This window comes from Quercus lobata, chromosome 8 (assembly GCF_001633185.2).
Source record: "Quercus lobata isolate SW786 chromosome 8, ValleyOak3.0 Primary Assembly, whole genome shotgun sequence".
Taxonomy (NCBI): domain Eukaryota; kingdom Viridiplantae; phylum Streptophyta; class Magnoliopsida; order Fagales; family Fagaceae; genus Quercus; species Quercus lobata.
In genome coordinates, this window is record NC_044911.1 from 61,326,833 (window position 1) to 61,342,346 (window position 15,514).

A 15,514-nucleotide genomic window follows, 5' to 3' on the forward strand; every position below is an offset into this window, starting at 1 on the left:
AAAAGAAAACTTCATTTTAAAAAAATTCCTTAAATGGATAAAAGTAAAACTTAACTACAATATCTTAGCTACAAAATATTGGATTTTTTTTTTATATAAATATTAATAGATAATATTATTTGTATTTTATTGGTTAATGCAACAAATTATTTGAAATTGGAAAACCTAATATCGGTTTTAGAATTTCAACCTAAAGGTTTTTAGTGTATGCAGAGTTTAAACATTATATACTTTATTTGACAATAATAGACTTTTTCACGTTATGTTTCACGCTATAATGTGAATCTATGAGTTTTAATCTATAACGTCAACTTTTAATAATTGTACTTGTGGAGCCCAATAATTTGTGGGCCAGGCCCATTTGCTCGTGGAGAGTCCGAAGGCCCAAGCCGAGGAGAGTTATGACCCAAGCTCGATAATATAGAGTACAAGACAGTTTTGGGATACAGCCGAGGACAGTTCAGTCCTGGGCAGATCCAAAATCCCACCGGAAAAAAAAGGGTAAAACTGGTATAGGACTAAACTTGAAAGAAAATCTAAAAATATCCGGAGAAAGCTGCTCTCATCGCCATTCAATGCTCTGCACCTGACAAAGCCGTATTCTTCAACTGTTACAACCACTCCCAACCACTTTGGGTATGGGCTGATGGGACAAATATCTGCCCTAGAAACACGTGGGCGCTGGAGAATGGCTACATGTTGGTATAAAAAGGAAAGATAATCCATGTAGAGGGGTGGGTGGAAAAATGGCTAAAAAACCAGAGCCTCCCAGCCCACCTCTAGGAGAAAGACTCCAAGGGTGAAGACAACTCAACCATGTGTGAACACCACGAAAAACCCACCGCCTGGTGACCAGGGCTTAGCCTTTCCAAACCCACTCTCTACAAATCATATTGTTCGGATCTTTTACATACGAACCCAAAACCCTTTTTGGGAAATGTCAAATTACTGATCAATTTTGAGTGCAAGCAAAGATTAAACCGTATCTCATTTTCAGCTGTGAATCCATCCAACTTTTTCAATTGAGGTGACCGTACGGTCAAATTTTATGGGTGAGGACCAAGACTCCGCTCGTCCAATCATAATTCACTCCCAAGTAAACCCAACATCAAAATCGAAGTCTTTGTTTGATCATAAACTCCATCGCTTTTATGCCTCCTATAACTAGCAATGGCCCACCAAAGCAAAGCAAAAACTGAGGAGGGTCTGAACTCTGGAGTACTGGTGAAACACACATGAGAGAATTCACTCCCAACAAAGATTCAACCCCAACAAAGATTCAACCTTTGTGACTACCCAATTCAGCCCAACCCTTTTTCTTTTTACGCTTTTCCAAACTTTTCGTACATCACCAAAGAAGCCAATGAAAACCCCTTCCTCTAAGCAAAGCTAGACTCTACAGCTCTACTCTACACTATACAACTCTGAGTCATGGTATATACTATATACTGATAATATTATTTGTATTGCTCTTTAAGAAAGTTATCAACTTGGTTGCCCTTATAAACGCAATGTGATTGGGTACATTGGTGTGATTGGAGTCATAGAAAAGGTGGATGAAAAGGGTCTCTCTGTTATGCTTCTGGTAATGTTTTTTGTTGACGATGATTCTGATATATGTTTTTTGCTCTAGTTATTTTTTTAAAACAGACTGAGTTATATTGATAATCTACTGTTAAAATCTGAAAGATTGACCAAAATCTCCATGTGGGGTGTTCTCTTATTGGGTAAAGTTGTTTTCTTTTGTTTGTTTATGGGGTTCTGAGTAATGGGTTTTTTGTAGATGAATTGAAAATCAGGAAATAAGGGTGCTTCTGTGAAAATTCGTCTTTGTTCATTTGTCTTCGTTATATAAACTTTTTATCATATTTGTTTTACTTCATCGGGCTTGGTAGGCTCATCCCTAAATTTATGTTTAGTGTTATGTTTCATTCAATAAATCCTTACTTCTGCATCTAAGTATACATTAAATGGAATGAACTATATTGTAGTGACTGCATGATATATGAATATCGTCTTTATTTTGTGAACAATACTCAAAGCTCAGGTTATGGTGGGTGAACTAAGGGGCTTTGTGGCTTTGATTTGATGAAGTTCTTATTATTGGAATAAGGTATTAGCAATTGTAGGTGTGACTTAAATACTTTATACCTTGTGCTGTGGTTGATTTTAATTAACACTGAATGCCATCATTGCGCTTGAGCTTTGACTAATTGAACTGTCTCAAATGTCATCCAGAAATAAAATGAGTGCCTATATTACATTGGATTTGGAGCGTATACTCAAGGAGATACTTCAAGTGGTCAAACCTCAGCAGGACGATAGGTCAACACGGTTGCAAGTCATTAATGAATTACAAGGAGTCGTTGAATCTGTGGAAAGCTTGAGAGGTAATTTGTAATTTCACAATTCTGTTGAAGGATTATTACTTATGTTGTTTAAACTTGCCAACTTTCAGCTGAAAAATAATTAGAATCAGTAAAAATTCCATGATTTGCATTAGAATTTATGAATATATAAGTTTGTGGGGATGGAAAGATTCACTCTATATTCCATAAATTTTTAATCCCAGATCCATCCACTGGAATGGATCATGTTAATAAAGGGAAACTTTTGCATCTCAGGAAATCCCTGAAACTGGTATACTTCCCTATTGTGACTGAAGACACAGTTTACTAGTAAAAAAAGAAGGTTCCAATTCCATGGGCTGTTAAGTGGAAATTAAGGTTTTCTGGTTGCCGTTAATTGATCCTTGATTATAAATTAAAATTAGTTAAAAAGCCAGCCAAAGAATTGTGGCTGCTGATCATTGATCAACCTGTTTGGATTGCGGGTCCATTGGAGAGGGAGGGGGGTCATTTGATAGAATTGAACCTATGGTATTTGCTCCAAGATGGCTAAATAGCACCACTGGGCCAAGACTATATAGTGGGTATGGGTTTCTATAAGATGTTGAAATTTTATAGTTTTTAATCCGATAATGTTTACATGTTTGCATACCTTGTGGCCCATATTTGTTGGATTCTCAGTTGGATCTTAGAATGTAAAGAGGGAGCTAGCAGCTGGCATGATAATTGTGCAGGTGGAGTGGTTAATAGGAAGTTCTCTGTTTTGAGCATGAGTGATTAGTTTTTGTATTAAGAACAATTAGATGACTTTTCTATTTATTTGGAAATTTGGGTTACTTTTTCTGGTTCTTAGAACTTATTATGCTAAATTGCATATGTGGAATTGACTTTGAATGAGAGGTTTTGACTCTATGACATTTTTGTTTCTTGAAGGATCTAAAGTTCTTATGAGTGTTGTCTTTGGTGAGGAAGCTTCACCTCCATGTGCATAGAGATAGGAACTTCTTAGCTGATCAGCACACTAATTGGAGTCAGAGTCATCCACTATGTCTATGGATGCATGACCCACCCCCCTCCCCTGCACATTATGGGAATCCATATTTCTGACTTGATGGGGTGGCTAGGCTGGGGTTATTGTGCTTTGGTCCCTAGAGAGTGAGAGAGAAAGAAAAAAAAAAAAGCGATTCATGCGCGTGCTACAAGGACTGAAATTTTTAGTTCTGTAGTTTTTTTAACGCCATATTAACCTTTTTGTCTTCTTTGTGTCTTTTTTCTTTGATTCTCTTCAAGCAGAAAGAGACAAGTAACCTATAACACGTCTCATTCCATCAAAAATAAATAAATAAAGATACATCGCATTAATTGAATTTTTATTATCCACTTCTTTTTTTCCCCATATATCATTTGTTTAGTCATCATGTAATTTTATGTCTTATTTACATAATGAATAAGGCTTGAAATTAGGTTAAATGTTTTATGAACTCATTACTTGGCTCAAACAGGTGCAACAGCGGAGCCATTTGGTTCATTTGTGTCCAATCTGTTCACAAGATGGGGTGATTTGGATATTTCAATCGACTTACCCAATGGTGCATATATTTCATCTGCTGGAAAAAAGCGCAAACAAAATTTACTAGTTGATTTCCAAAAAGCTTTGAGAAAGATGGGTAATTTACTTTCAGTTCAAGCTTTTTCTCTCTTGGATGCTTTTTCTCTCTTAACTTTAAGTATTGCATTATTGTAATTGCTTCTCTAGTGCATGTGTTGACACATGTTCTCACAATTGGGACATTTTATGATATGGAACTTATCATTAGAAAGGAAGAGAAGAAAAAAAAATGTATGAAGCCGGAAGTGATCTGTAATATATATTAAATGCAGAGTAGGAACTTCAGTCATTGTACCATCTTCACCTGTCGCAATCCCCCCCCCCCCCCCCAAAAAAAAAAAAAAATTAGTAAGCATGCAGGTCAGTTGTGAAAGTTTATAGTCTTTGTAGTTTGTAATATGCTATACAGAAGAGACTCGAGGCCATTTTCCCAAGTTGTAATAAAAAATGGTTAAGATTCTATAAGTGGCTTTAATATTCCCAAATGCATCATTCATTATATTGGACATTGCATCTGTAAAAGAGTAGATTAATTGCATCTATAGGATCAGTGTTGGGAGTTGGGACTTAAAAAATGATGTTTCTCTTTTCTTTTCTTTTTCTCATCATTTTGGTTTATTCGTCATGTGTGTGTTTATGTCTTCATTGTGTCCATCTTTAAAAAAAAAAAAAGTGTTTTGGAAACCTTGAAAACTAGGATCATAATCTATAGATTGTGTCTGAATATCAAGATTAAAACAAAGTATATGGAATGTTACTTTAATAAGTTCAAGTGAAATTTTATAAGATTGTTATAAAACCAGATATACTCTATTGTGTTGAATGTTGAGTTGCTAAGAAGCAACATGTTCATAAAATAAGCGTAGTCGAAATGAGAATGTTAAGTAAGTGGAGATACAAGGAAAGATAGGATTCGAAATGAGATGACTCCCATTGATGAAAAGATGAGTGAGGATAGCTTGCGATCCTTTGGCATTTGCATCGGAGAGCAATTAATACACGAGTGAGGAAGAATGAGTTGATTCAAGTCCAGGGAACAACAAAAGGTAGAGGAAGATCTAAAATAACATTAGTAGAAGTAGTAAAAAAGGACATGTCCAATGAAGGAAGTAATGGAGAGTATGACTTCATATGGAATAGGATGAAGAAAAAGAATATATGTCACCAGTCCTAACTAGCATGTAGGGGATCAGTAGTCGATCCCAAAATTTTGGAACTAAGGCTTGGTTGTTGTTATCATTGGGTTTAGGTTTAATTCTTAATCAAAGTGGCCTTTTGATAATCTTTTCGATATTGAATCCTTCTATTCCATTTGTATTGTTTATTTAAACTCCAGTGATTTTGCCTATAAAGTTTTAAATTTAGTAATACTTTGTTAAAATGGAAAATCAACAAGGAGCATAATTTCATGATGTAATGCAAGCTTACCTAAGTTTTAAAAGGGTTTGATATTGTTCTTTTTTGTTTGATTGTTCTTCATTATGATGTCTCTTTCTTCATTTCTTAACATTGTTGATCTGCAGGTGGATGGCGCAGGATAAAATATATCCCCAATGCAAGAGTGCCAATCCTAAAGTTTGAGAGTAGCCGCCAGAGCATCTCTTGTGATATATCGATTGATAACCTGCAGGGCCAAATGAAATCCAAACTTTTATTTTGGATTAGTGAGATAGATGAGCGTTTTCGTGACATGGTTTTACTGGTACAATTTCATAGCAATCTAATACTTGCTGTTGTGGGAATAAGTTCTGGTATTTGATGCATTCGTTCTAGTTTTTGTGTAGGTAAAAGAATGGGCAAAAGCACATGATATAAATAATCCAAAAAGTGGAACTTTCAATTCATACTCTCTTAGTCTGCTTGTGATCTTCCATTTCCAGGTAATTCTTCATAATTATTACTATTGAATTATTATTTTTTTTAATGTTAAAATTTAAATGAGATTTACTTGCTGTTCCATGAAATGAATCCAATATGTTTACTTTAGACCTGGTTTTGATAAACATATTTTTGGAATTATTATATTGTTATTGGATCAATCTTGTTCCTTTTTTACTTTTGAGACCAGGATATAATCTTCTTCTCACTTACATATTTTGATTTATTTATATAAATTCTTGAGGTGTTCTGTTTTCCTGTCTCTGCTTCCATGCATTTTGAAATTTACTGATTCAGCTCTGACAAGTGATGGGAAGATTTAATTTTCTTCTTTACTGTTTTTATTCAGACATGTGAGCCTGCAATTTTACCACCTCTTAGAGATATATACGCAGGAAATGTTGCTGATGATCTTCAAGGTACTTTTCTTTTAGATTGTACAAGGTTAATTTCACTCATGTTTACTTTCTCTCTCTCTGTGCTTATATTTCTAATTGAGAATGTGGTTCAAGGGCACTTTCAGTTGAAGTTAAAGGATCAAGATAAACATTATAATGATGGTTCAGAATCAGAACTGATTAGCACAGGCTTTCTTCCTTAGAGAAATTCCATGTCTGTACTTTGTAGATGGGATAAAAGGTTAAACTATCTGATTGTCTACATATGTCAATGATGGAATTTAAACATGGTGTTTGAGATTAGTGACCTGCCTAACAAAACATTAAAAAATGAAGGCTAAAATGCAATTCAAACTCTTTAAGTTTGATGTCGCTTCTAAATCAGTTTCTTGACTTTCAAAACTTGCAATTTACACCCTCGGCTATTATAATGATGTCAATGTACCCCTTCGATTATGCTCTGTGACATTGTCGATATTAACCTGCCTATAAATGACAGTCTTTTTATATTTTTATTCAAAACAACATCATTTTTGGGTTGGTTAACGGCAAGAATCTAACAGACGTTGTCAGAAGGGACACTTTTACACTGTTGTATACTTGAGGGTGTGAATTGCAAGTTTTCATAGTCAAAGGACCGTTCTAGAAGCAACCTCAAATTTAAAGGGTGTAAATGGTATTTTAGCCAAAAATGAAAGGGTGAAAAATCTGAGGTCAATTACAAAGATGGTTATTTCTATCTTTTATTAAAGATAGAAGGATTTTGGTTTATTAGAGGGTTGGTCAACTTGATTGTAATGGATGTGCAGGATAGATCATTCTTTTGAGTTCATTACAGATTCTACATGACACTTTTTGACACTAATTTGCATTGATGGTTTTAACCCTTTCTTTTTTGGTTAATCATAATGGTTTCTAGAACTCTAGACTATTACTGAAAATGCTTAGGAGTACCTGTTGAAATATCTGTTGAATCAAATATCAGTTAGCTACCTCAGAAGACAAATTGTCATGGAAACTGTATTACAACATGCTTCATGCAGGTGTGAGAGCTAATGTAGAGAGACATATTGCAGAAACATGTGCTGCTAACATACACAGGTTCAGGCAAAACCGAACCAGAAAAGTTAATCGCAGTTCTTTGTCTGAGCTTTTCAGGTCATTCCTTGCTAAGGTAATCATTTATGTCATGCCTTCTACCTTGATAGATAATGAAAAATATTGGTTATAGAGATTTATATGATGTGTTCATCAAATTTCAGGATATAGTACACCTCTGTATTACTCCATTAACTAGAAAAATTACACTTCATCCCCTTAAACTATACCTCATTTTACACTTACCCCCCCTAAACTATACCCTCTTTTACACTTGCCTCCCTAAATTATGAGAATACACACTTAACCACCTAAATTATTACCTGTGTAACACTTACCCCCCTACACTATGAGAATACACACTTCCCTAAACAATTACCCATGAGATGGGGTGCAAAGTATTACACGGGTAATAGTTTAGGACGATAAGTGTGCTTTCTCATAGTTTAGGGGGGCAAGTGTTACACCGGTAATTATTTTGGGAGGTAAGTGTAAAAGAGGGTATGGTTTAGGGTTTAGGGGGGGTAAAGTGTAATTTCCCCCCACTAACTCAATACACCTAGATTTTAAATTCATTTTAAAATGTTTCAAGTCAAATGATGATGAGATTATGTAGCAGATGTTTATATGCTTTGGAAAGTGCCTTTCTCTATATTAGTTTGTTGAAGTTTGCCTTTTATATTCCCCAATCTTAGGATGGTTGCTATGGTGCTGATTAAGGTTTTTTTGTTTTTGGCAGTTTTCTGACATAGGTTTGAGGGCCTCAGAACTAGGAATTTGTCCCTACACAGGAAAGTGGGAGTATATAAGGAGCAATATGAGATGGTTGCCCAAAACTTATGCCATATTTGTACATCTCTCTCTCTCTCTCTCTCTCTTCAATGATAAAATTATTACGGCTCCATGGCTACTATTTCTGTTATTGACACTGTTGATGTCTGGTTAGATCGAGGATCCTTTTGAGCAGCCAGAAAATTCCGCAAGGACTGTTAGTATGGGTAACTTGACAAGGGTATCTGAAGCATTTGAGAGAAGCCGCCGTACACTTAATTCAGCTGATCAGAATCGGGGTTCTCTCCTTGCCACACTCGTCCCACCACAGGTATCACAGTATATTGAGAGAGCAGCACCCCTTCGGAGCCCAACTTACAATGGCGGATGCTACCATCCCCAACCAACTCGTCCACAAGTGTACAGGAACATGCACATGCCCTCACAAACACGGCATCAATTTCAGAACATGAGGCTTGAGACCCCACAAACACAGCATCAATTTCAGAACATGACGGTTGAAACCCGGTCCAACAATTCAACTGTGACAAGGCCTGTGCAGGCGAATCACAATCAAGGACAGCAGAGATGGAGAGCAAGATCTGACAGATAGGGTGTCACCGGTTTTTGATTATTCAATTGGCTTTTTACTGCACAGTACATCGTTTCTCTTGAAACTTTAATATTACCCAGTTGTTTTGTGTCTGCCAAGAGTATAATTGTTGAATAGTATATGTTGACCATTGCCAAATCAATTGAGAGAAGCTGATTGAGTTTTGTGAAGCATTAGCGGTTTCTTGAGGATCAAATTTGTATATTCTAATCATCTTCCATTCTCCTTTCTTCTACTCTACCTTCAACTCCCTCCATCCAAACATTATCGATTTTTACAAAATGAATGTTCACCGGGTATAGCTGCTCGGACCAGGCTTAGTTTTAATCCAATGACAGAAACAGGCATGATCCATTGGTCCCCTTATTACCCTCTTCTCTACTCAAAATCCTTGATCATAACAACAATGTCTGGGTCTGGGACACGAACCATTCATGCTTCCAACGGCTCAGGAATGAATTAAGCGATGTTAAAAAAGTGAAGAACTGAAGGAGAAACAAAACAAAGCCAAATACAAATCTAGAGAATTCTGAACTGTGGTATACAATAATCAACATGTAGGACATACATAAATGTACAAATAAATACGGTTTCCATGTATCTGTTAAATCTGGGGAAAACGATGTAATAAATGAACAAAACAAAGCCAAATATTAAACTAGAGAATTCTGAACGGTGATACACAATAATCAACACGGGGGGACATTAATAAATGAACAAATAAAATATGGTTTTTATGTATCTCTTACATCTGGGTAAACAACGTAATAAAATTCTAGCTTAAAAATCTTGGTTGTAGTACTATGACATGGTATATTACAGGTAAGTTACACGACGTGCTGCAATCAATTGGGCCTGTATATAGTAAAATATTGTTTCCAACATCTGTGCGCCCCCCCCCCCCCAAACCACAAACACCCACATGGTTAAGTCTCCAAGATCACAATGCAATCTCAGTGTACCAGATGTCAATAGTCAAATCACTACACAATAAAAGCAATTCTCTCTCTGCATGATTGTCATTCTCAGTGACCTTTTCAATTGCTCTTAAAACTGTCCTGTTAGAGAAAAATAGCCTGGGTTGCAGATCTTCGATTTGGGCAATACAATACGGTTCGTGATTTCCACAACTTCAACCACGCAAAAGGTGTTTATCAGCGGTCAAGATCCTATAACTCGCATGAGGGCCCTCAGATGTATCACGCATAGCGATATGCCAATCCATGGCCTTTGCAATCTCTTGAAGTTCATCCATTATGGCAAGAGTGTCACGAATATATACACGCCCACCAGGTCTCAGTATCCGATCCATCTCAAGCATGATTGAAGAAATATTGCATCTGAAACAAAGAGATCAAACAAATTAAGGAAAACCACTAAAATACACCAAGGGGGATCCCAAGCCCACATCATGAGCAAAAACCCTGATAACAAGTAAATGTAGGCCTAATCAACCTTTCTAAACCCACATTATTTGACATAATTTGGTGCTCCTTATATCAAGAAAATTCAAACATTATTTAAATAAAATCATATTTAAAAGTGATAATACAACTTCCCCACTTTAGATCTTAGTAGAGTAGAGCTGTTGATTATAACCAAGAAATTCTGAAATTCTTAGCCAGGCACAATTTGTCAACCCTACATGCCACTATGCCTGTTCATCAGTTATCTCTATTCTCTATAAAAGAACAAGACAGATGAAGAAAAACAAAAGCACGTAACAACTTTAATATGGGAATTGACTACCTAGGATTTTTTTAATAAGAGTTGGGCGTACCTTTTTCTCTCGATAGAGAAGAGGCCAGCTGCATGCAAAAAATCATAGGTTCTTGGGTATGTATCAAATGGCTCACACCTGGAAAATAATATGCAAGAATATTTCAGCCACAAAGCAACAGTAACCTATAACTCAATTAATTTTGATGCAACAATATATGCACACACCATCAATTTATAATTTAACCAGTACCAGAATTTAAGTGCAACCTATCCCAAAATGTTAAAAAGTTAACCACAGAGAGAGGAAAAAAAACAACTACTTGGACAAAGAAGGGTACATATCAATATGTCAAATATCAAGTAATCAGAACCATCAATTACAGTATCCAAAAAAAAATGACCAACTGGATTACTCCAATAATGTACATATTTGAGGTGCATATGACCAATAAGATAGATAGATATACATATATATATTGGGAAAAGTAAGTGAGTATTTTATTGAAATATAATACTTCATGAACATGGAAACGAACGCAAAAGAGTCTAAAGACTTACAAGATGCTATGTACAGAAGGAAAATTACTCTAAAAACACAAGAATGAAGTTACAATTAGTAAAACCCCACACCTGAGACCAATAAAACAACAATCTAGCAAACAATTCTATCAAATGTGTCCCTGAAATTTCGAAATCCTCAAATGTAGGACGATTACACTCCCACCATAATATCCACATCAAACACATGACTAATAAGATTATGTAATCCAATCAACTACAGTATCCATATATGTACATATTTAAGGTGAAATACGATAAGAAAAAGTTTTAGAAAGTACCAATCATGCATAACTCCAATAAGCCCTCGGTCATATATAACAGGTAAGGTGTTAAACCCGCTAACAGGGACAACATTCATAACCCAAGAATCAAGATTTTGTTGCTTTAATGCCGTCGCAAATCTGCCAATTCCAGTTTATAGACCATTAATGATGAGAGATGTATACAAATATAAAATGGAAGAGTAAAATATGACATTAATATAGTACCCTCCAAAGCCAGCTCTCATGTCCATTACATTTCTTAATCTAATCTTCTTCCAATGTAAAGCACGAACATAGCTTTCTATTATCTCATTCCAGTATCTTGACTCTGCCTTGAAAAGCTCATTTCTTGATAATAAGGCATCTAGTTGTATGCTCTGAAGCCTATCAGGTGGAGTTTGCAAACGTGCAGGCCATGTAGTAATATTTGCTCCATATCCATTCTCAGGAAGTCGAGTGATGCATGCCTTCAGATCAACATACCTAACATGGTTATGCAAAGAATACTATTACTGACGACTAAAATACCTCATAAGTCATAACAACAAGAAAAAATTTCATTGTGGATGACTGAATATTTTTCAAAACAAAATCATCAAATTATCGGCAAATATATCTTAACTGTTTGAAGATGAATAAAAATCCTCTATTCCACAGTTTGTGTGTCCACTTTATGTTCCACCAATCATAGTCTGTCACATGTATCTTCTTCTTTTTTCGTTATTAACCAAAGTTCAAAATGAGAAGGGAGAAAGAAAATAAACCAGACACATGGCATACTACAGTTGGTGGAGCATTAAGTGGAACACTACAAGTAGGACAAATGATTTATATTTTAAAAATACCATCAACATCATTCAAGCATGTGTTCTCAGATCTTTTCCACTGGAGAAAATAACAAAGAATAACCTGCACAGCTTTAATGCAGGGACAAGTAGAAAGGTCTAAGTAGTGAATTGGATTTTTTTGTATTTTGATCAGTAAAAGCAAATTTTATTCATAAATAAATAAATACAACACAACCACAGTACACAGGCAGTGTACAGGGGTCATGTAGTGAATTGGAATTAAAAAGCATCACGGTAAGGGGGGCCAGTGAATGATAGAGCACCAAAGCACGCTGACTTTGATGGTCTGAAAGAAAAAGAATCAAAGGACGGCTGAAAGATGATGAGTGAAAAAAATGATAATCTCTTGCTCTTAATTCAAGAAGTTTGTTTTAAAATATAAAGCAACCATTATATTTACTTTTTATATATGGGAAAGCTCTACTTGATCAAACAAGAGCCACAATATTTACTAACAAAATATCTTAGGTTTGACAGATATCTTAAAAAGAAAAATAGGTGATGAACGGCAGAATTGCAAACACACCAAACATTGTCTGGGTCATCATCTTGTTCACACAGTGGAGGTACAGTTCCTGCCTCACGGTTTAAATAACAGCCGTTGTTAAATGGCTTCCGCCATATTGCAACATATCCATCCTTTTTCACAAAGTCCCAGCAGAGACGAGCAGTAAGGTTAAGCATCTCTGAAATATAGAGGCAAATAAACATGCGTGGTTAATATATACAACAACCAACTCAAATAGGATCTGTTTGGATATTGCTTATTACTGAAAACTGAAAATACTATAGCAAAATAATTTTTAAATGTGTGAATAGTGCCGTGGGACCCAATTCTAAAGAAAAAGTTGCTGAATGAAGGTACTTGTGGGTCCCGTGAACAGTACACAGGACCCACAGAAAAAAAAGCTTCTGCTGGGAAACGCGCTTCCCAAAAAGAGGCTAAATGTTCAGGTCAGAAAGACCAGCAAAGTAACATCTGTTAAACTAATTATAGCAGTCAGAAGAAATAGACATGAGACAGTTTTTAGAACCCTTTCTATGCACTTCTATTCCAAAATCTGAACTCTCTCTAGTTCTAATGTTAGAACTGAACACTACCACTTTAAACAAGAATACCATGAAAAAAAAATTTGCTAGTAGTAATACCTTTCCATTGTTCTTCCAGGATTTCTTCATGCTTATAAACAGGCTGAGCTGCCCAAACAAAGTATCCTCCTGCGCGGAGCATCCTATTGACCTCAAGAAGTAATATTCCATCTTCATCACAAAGTAATGGAAGGATGAGCTTGGGGTTCAAAAAACCCATTAAGTGTGTATGCAGCATACCAATAAAAAAAGTAATGAAAGGATATGATTAAAAAAAAACAATTAAACCAAATTTATATAATTTTTTTTAGGAGGATTAAAACAGCAATGTTGGAGAAAACTTGTGTCAAAAGTTCACCAGGAGCAGTTTTTCAAACAATTGGAAAAACTAATCCATTTCACTAGTAAGTAAAAAAGTGTAAGTGAGCACAACAAAATGGCACCAAAAAACAAGAACCTTATAAACACTCTAATGCTTGATCGATTTTCCTTCTTATCTAACAAGGATAAAAACCAATATGCAAACAAAAAGGACATACCATCACGAGTCCAATTGATTCTACATCGTGAACAGTGTATCAAGTCAAAAGCTTGGCTTGGATACAATAAGCGTCGAGTGGCAAATGCTGCCACCATTGCCGGTACGCCACGCTCAAGTGCAAATTGAATCTGGTTTTCATGAACATCCTTGGGTGCAACAGACATGGTGATGACATCCCGTGACAGCAAATAGGCTCCAAAACTAGCTACACCACACCCAACATCTAAAACAACTCGGGTATGATGACCAAAAGCAATTTCAGGGACCATCTACACATACAGATGAGAAATTTAAACATTAAAAACAAGATACAATACCCAATTCCTAGATTCCATCCCAGAATTTTAAAAAAATAATAACCTTATTAATATGATCCAAGTACTCATCTGCCCCATGTATAAACTGTGTACCACCTCCAGGAAACTTAAACTTGTCCTTCTCTCTTGTAATCCAGTTTTGACCCCCTTTATCCTCGACTAGACGAGTATGAGGAACATTGTCGAACCAAACCTACAACAAAACCCAGCATCTCCATTAACAAAATACATTTATGTTTTTATTCGAACTAGTGACCTCTGCTTCATCAGGTGCAGTCCAATAAACTTTCATATTGGTAACCAATGAAATATTTGTCAACAATGAAGTGTTTACTCAATCACCATGTAAATCTAACTAGTTACCAATTTTGATCAAAACCCAGATTAAATTCCACGCATTTTCATCATAGAATTGCAAGTGAACCTAGCAAAAACGTAAAGGTAGAGAAACAAAAACAATACCTCGTCCCGGCTTTTCGGCCACGGAATCGGAGTCCGGTACTTACTGGGCGCCGGAACCAAGCAATCCAATCCATGACCTTCCTCCGGGCAATGCCGCTCGAATCGCTCCCCTCTCTCCGTCGATTCCAGCTTCTTAATCGCCTCCACATTATCCAAACACGGAATATACTCACTCATGCTCGTCGGACACATCCTAAACTTCGTAACCCTAACCCTACTCCCCTTACCGGTATCCGAATCTCCATCGCCAACCTTCGTCTCGTTCCTCCACTCCTCCACCAAATCGCCTTCGCCCAACTCACCGACGTCGAACTCCTCCGACATCGTCCCATTGTCGTTCACGATCCCGAATCGATTAAACGGCGGCGGTGGGGCCGAGATCGCGATCGAGGCTGGGACTTGGGCTTGGTCTAGGGTTTTGTCGGTGACGATGGATTGGGTGTCGTTTTGGCCAATGAGGGCGGAGAGGTTAAACGACCTGTCGTTGTTGGGAGAGAGCGCGACGGCGGAAGAAGAAGAAGAAGGGTTTTGGCGCGAGGTGTTGAAGAAAATGAGTTGTTGGTACCCATCGGACCAGTGCTTGCCCAAGTAAAAGAATGTGATCGAAATTACAAAGAAAGCTGAGATTTTCAACACCACCGGTGTTTTTAACAATTCCCCATTTACAAGGGCTTTCATTTCTTCCTAAGAAAAAAAAAATGTAGATCTTAGATCCGTGCGGCTGAAGAAATGTGAGCCTTTTGGAGTGGCTGTGTTGTGAGTGTGAGACTGGTGCTGATTTTGAGGAATTGGGGGATTTGTTAGAGTGACAGGGGTGATGGATATCAGGATATGAGGTTGTTTTTTGTTATACACGTGGTGGGATTTGGGGGTGGGCAGTATGGAAGTTTGGTTTTATTGGAGGCTATGATGAGTGGGATTGATGGGGCTAGGGGGTTCGTTACGGTTGGAATTTAGCGGGAAATTGATAGACATTCGTGTAAAATCTCTCCGGGA

At 36.7% G+C, this 15,514-nt stretch overlaps 2 protein-coding genes across 7 annotated transcripts; one reads left to right on the top strand and one right to left on the bottom strand.

The window, feature by feature from the left end:
- The first annotated feature begins 1,125 nt into the window (after positions 1–1,125).
- Positions 1,126–8,903, top strand: LOC115957443 (protein HESO1). Of its 6 annotated transcripts, none has more exons than XM_031075684.1 (10): positions 1,126–1,585; positions 2,043–2,113; positions 2,239–2,390; positions 3,851–4,015; positions 5,481–5,659; positions 5,742–5,837; positions 6,185–6,254; positions 7,277–7,407; positions 8,071–8,181; positions 8,278–8,903. In XM_031075684.1, the coding sequence occupies exons 3-10, from the start codon at positions 2,246–2,248 to the stop codon at positions 8,713–8,715; spliced, it is 1,335 nt and encodes a 444-aa protein (XP_030931544.1). In that variant the 5' UTR covers positions 1,126–1,585; positions 2,043–2,113; positions 2,239–2,245; the 3' UTR covers positions 8,716–8,903. The 6 variants fall into 6 exon arrangements, with proteins under 6 accessions (XP_030931544.1, XP_030931542.1, XP_030931546.1 ...); XM_031075682.1 differs by having other exon boundaries at positions 2,048–2,113; XM_031075686.1 differs by having other exon boundaries at positions 1,126–1,434.
- A 488-nt stretch (positions 8,904–9,391) lies between these two features.
- LOC115955768 (probable methyltransferase PMT11) lies at positions 9,392–15,340 on the bottom strand. Its single transcript, XM_031074090.1, has 9 exons — positions 14,519–15,340; positions 14,100–14,249; positions 13,738–14,008; positions 13,259–13,369; positions 12,636–12,795; positions 11,487–11,744; positions 11,277–11,399; positions 10,496–10,573; positions 9,392–10,055 (listed from the first exon to the last, which is right to left on the bottom strand). Exons 1-9 carry the CDS (start codon positions 15,194–15,196, stop codon positions 9,848–9,850), a joined length of 2,037 nt encoding a protein of 678 aa, XP_030929950.1. The 5' UTR covers positions 15,197–15,340; the 3' UTR covers positions 9,392–9,847.
- Positions 15,341–15,514: the final 174 nt, after the last annotated feature.

Bases quoted from the DNA above. Each gene is read 5' to 3' on its own strand.
- LOC115957443 (XM_031075684.1), top strand. From the start codon at position 2,246: ATGAGTGCCTATATTACATTGGATTTGGAGCGTATACTCAAGGAGATA. The intron at 4,016-5,480 runs GTAATTTACTTT...GTTGATCTGCAG, and splicing joins AAAAGCTTTGAGAAAGATGG to GTGGATGGCGCAGGATAAAA. The intron at 7,408-8,070 runs GTAATCATTTAT...TGTTTTTGGCAG, and splicing joins TCAGGTCATTCCTTGCTAAG to TTTTCTGACATAGGTTTGAG.
- LOC115955768 (XM_031074090.1), bottom strand. From the start codon at position 15,196: ATGAAAGCCCTTGTAAATGGGGAATTGTTAAAAACACCGGTGGTGTTG. The intron at 14,009-14,099 runs GTTATTATTTTT...CTGTATGTGTAG, and splicing joins ACTTGGATCATATTAATAAG to ATGGTCCCTGAAATTGCTTT. The intron at 11,745-12,635 runs GTGTGTTTGCAA...TAACCATGTTAG, and splicing joins GATGACCCAGACAATGTTTG to GTATGTTGATCTGAAGGCAT.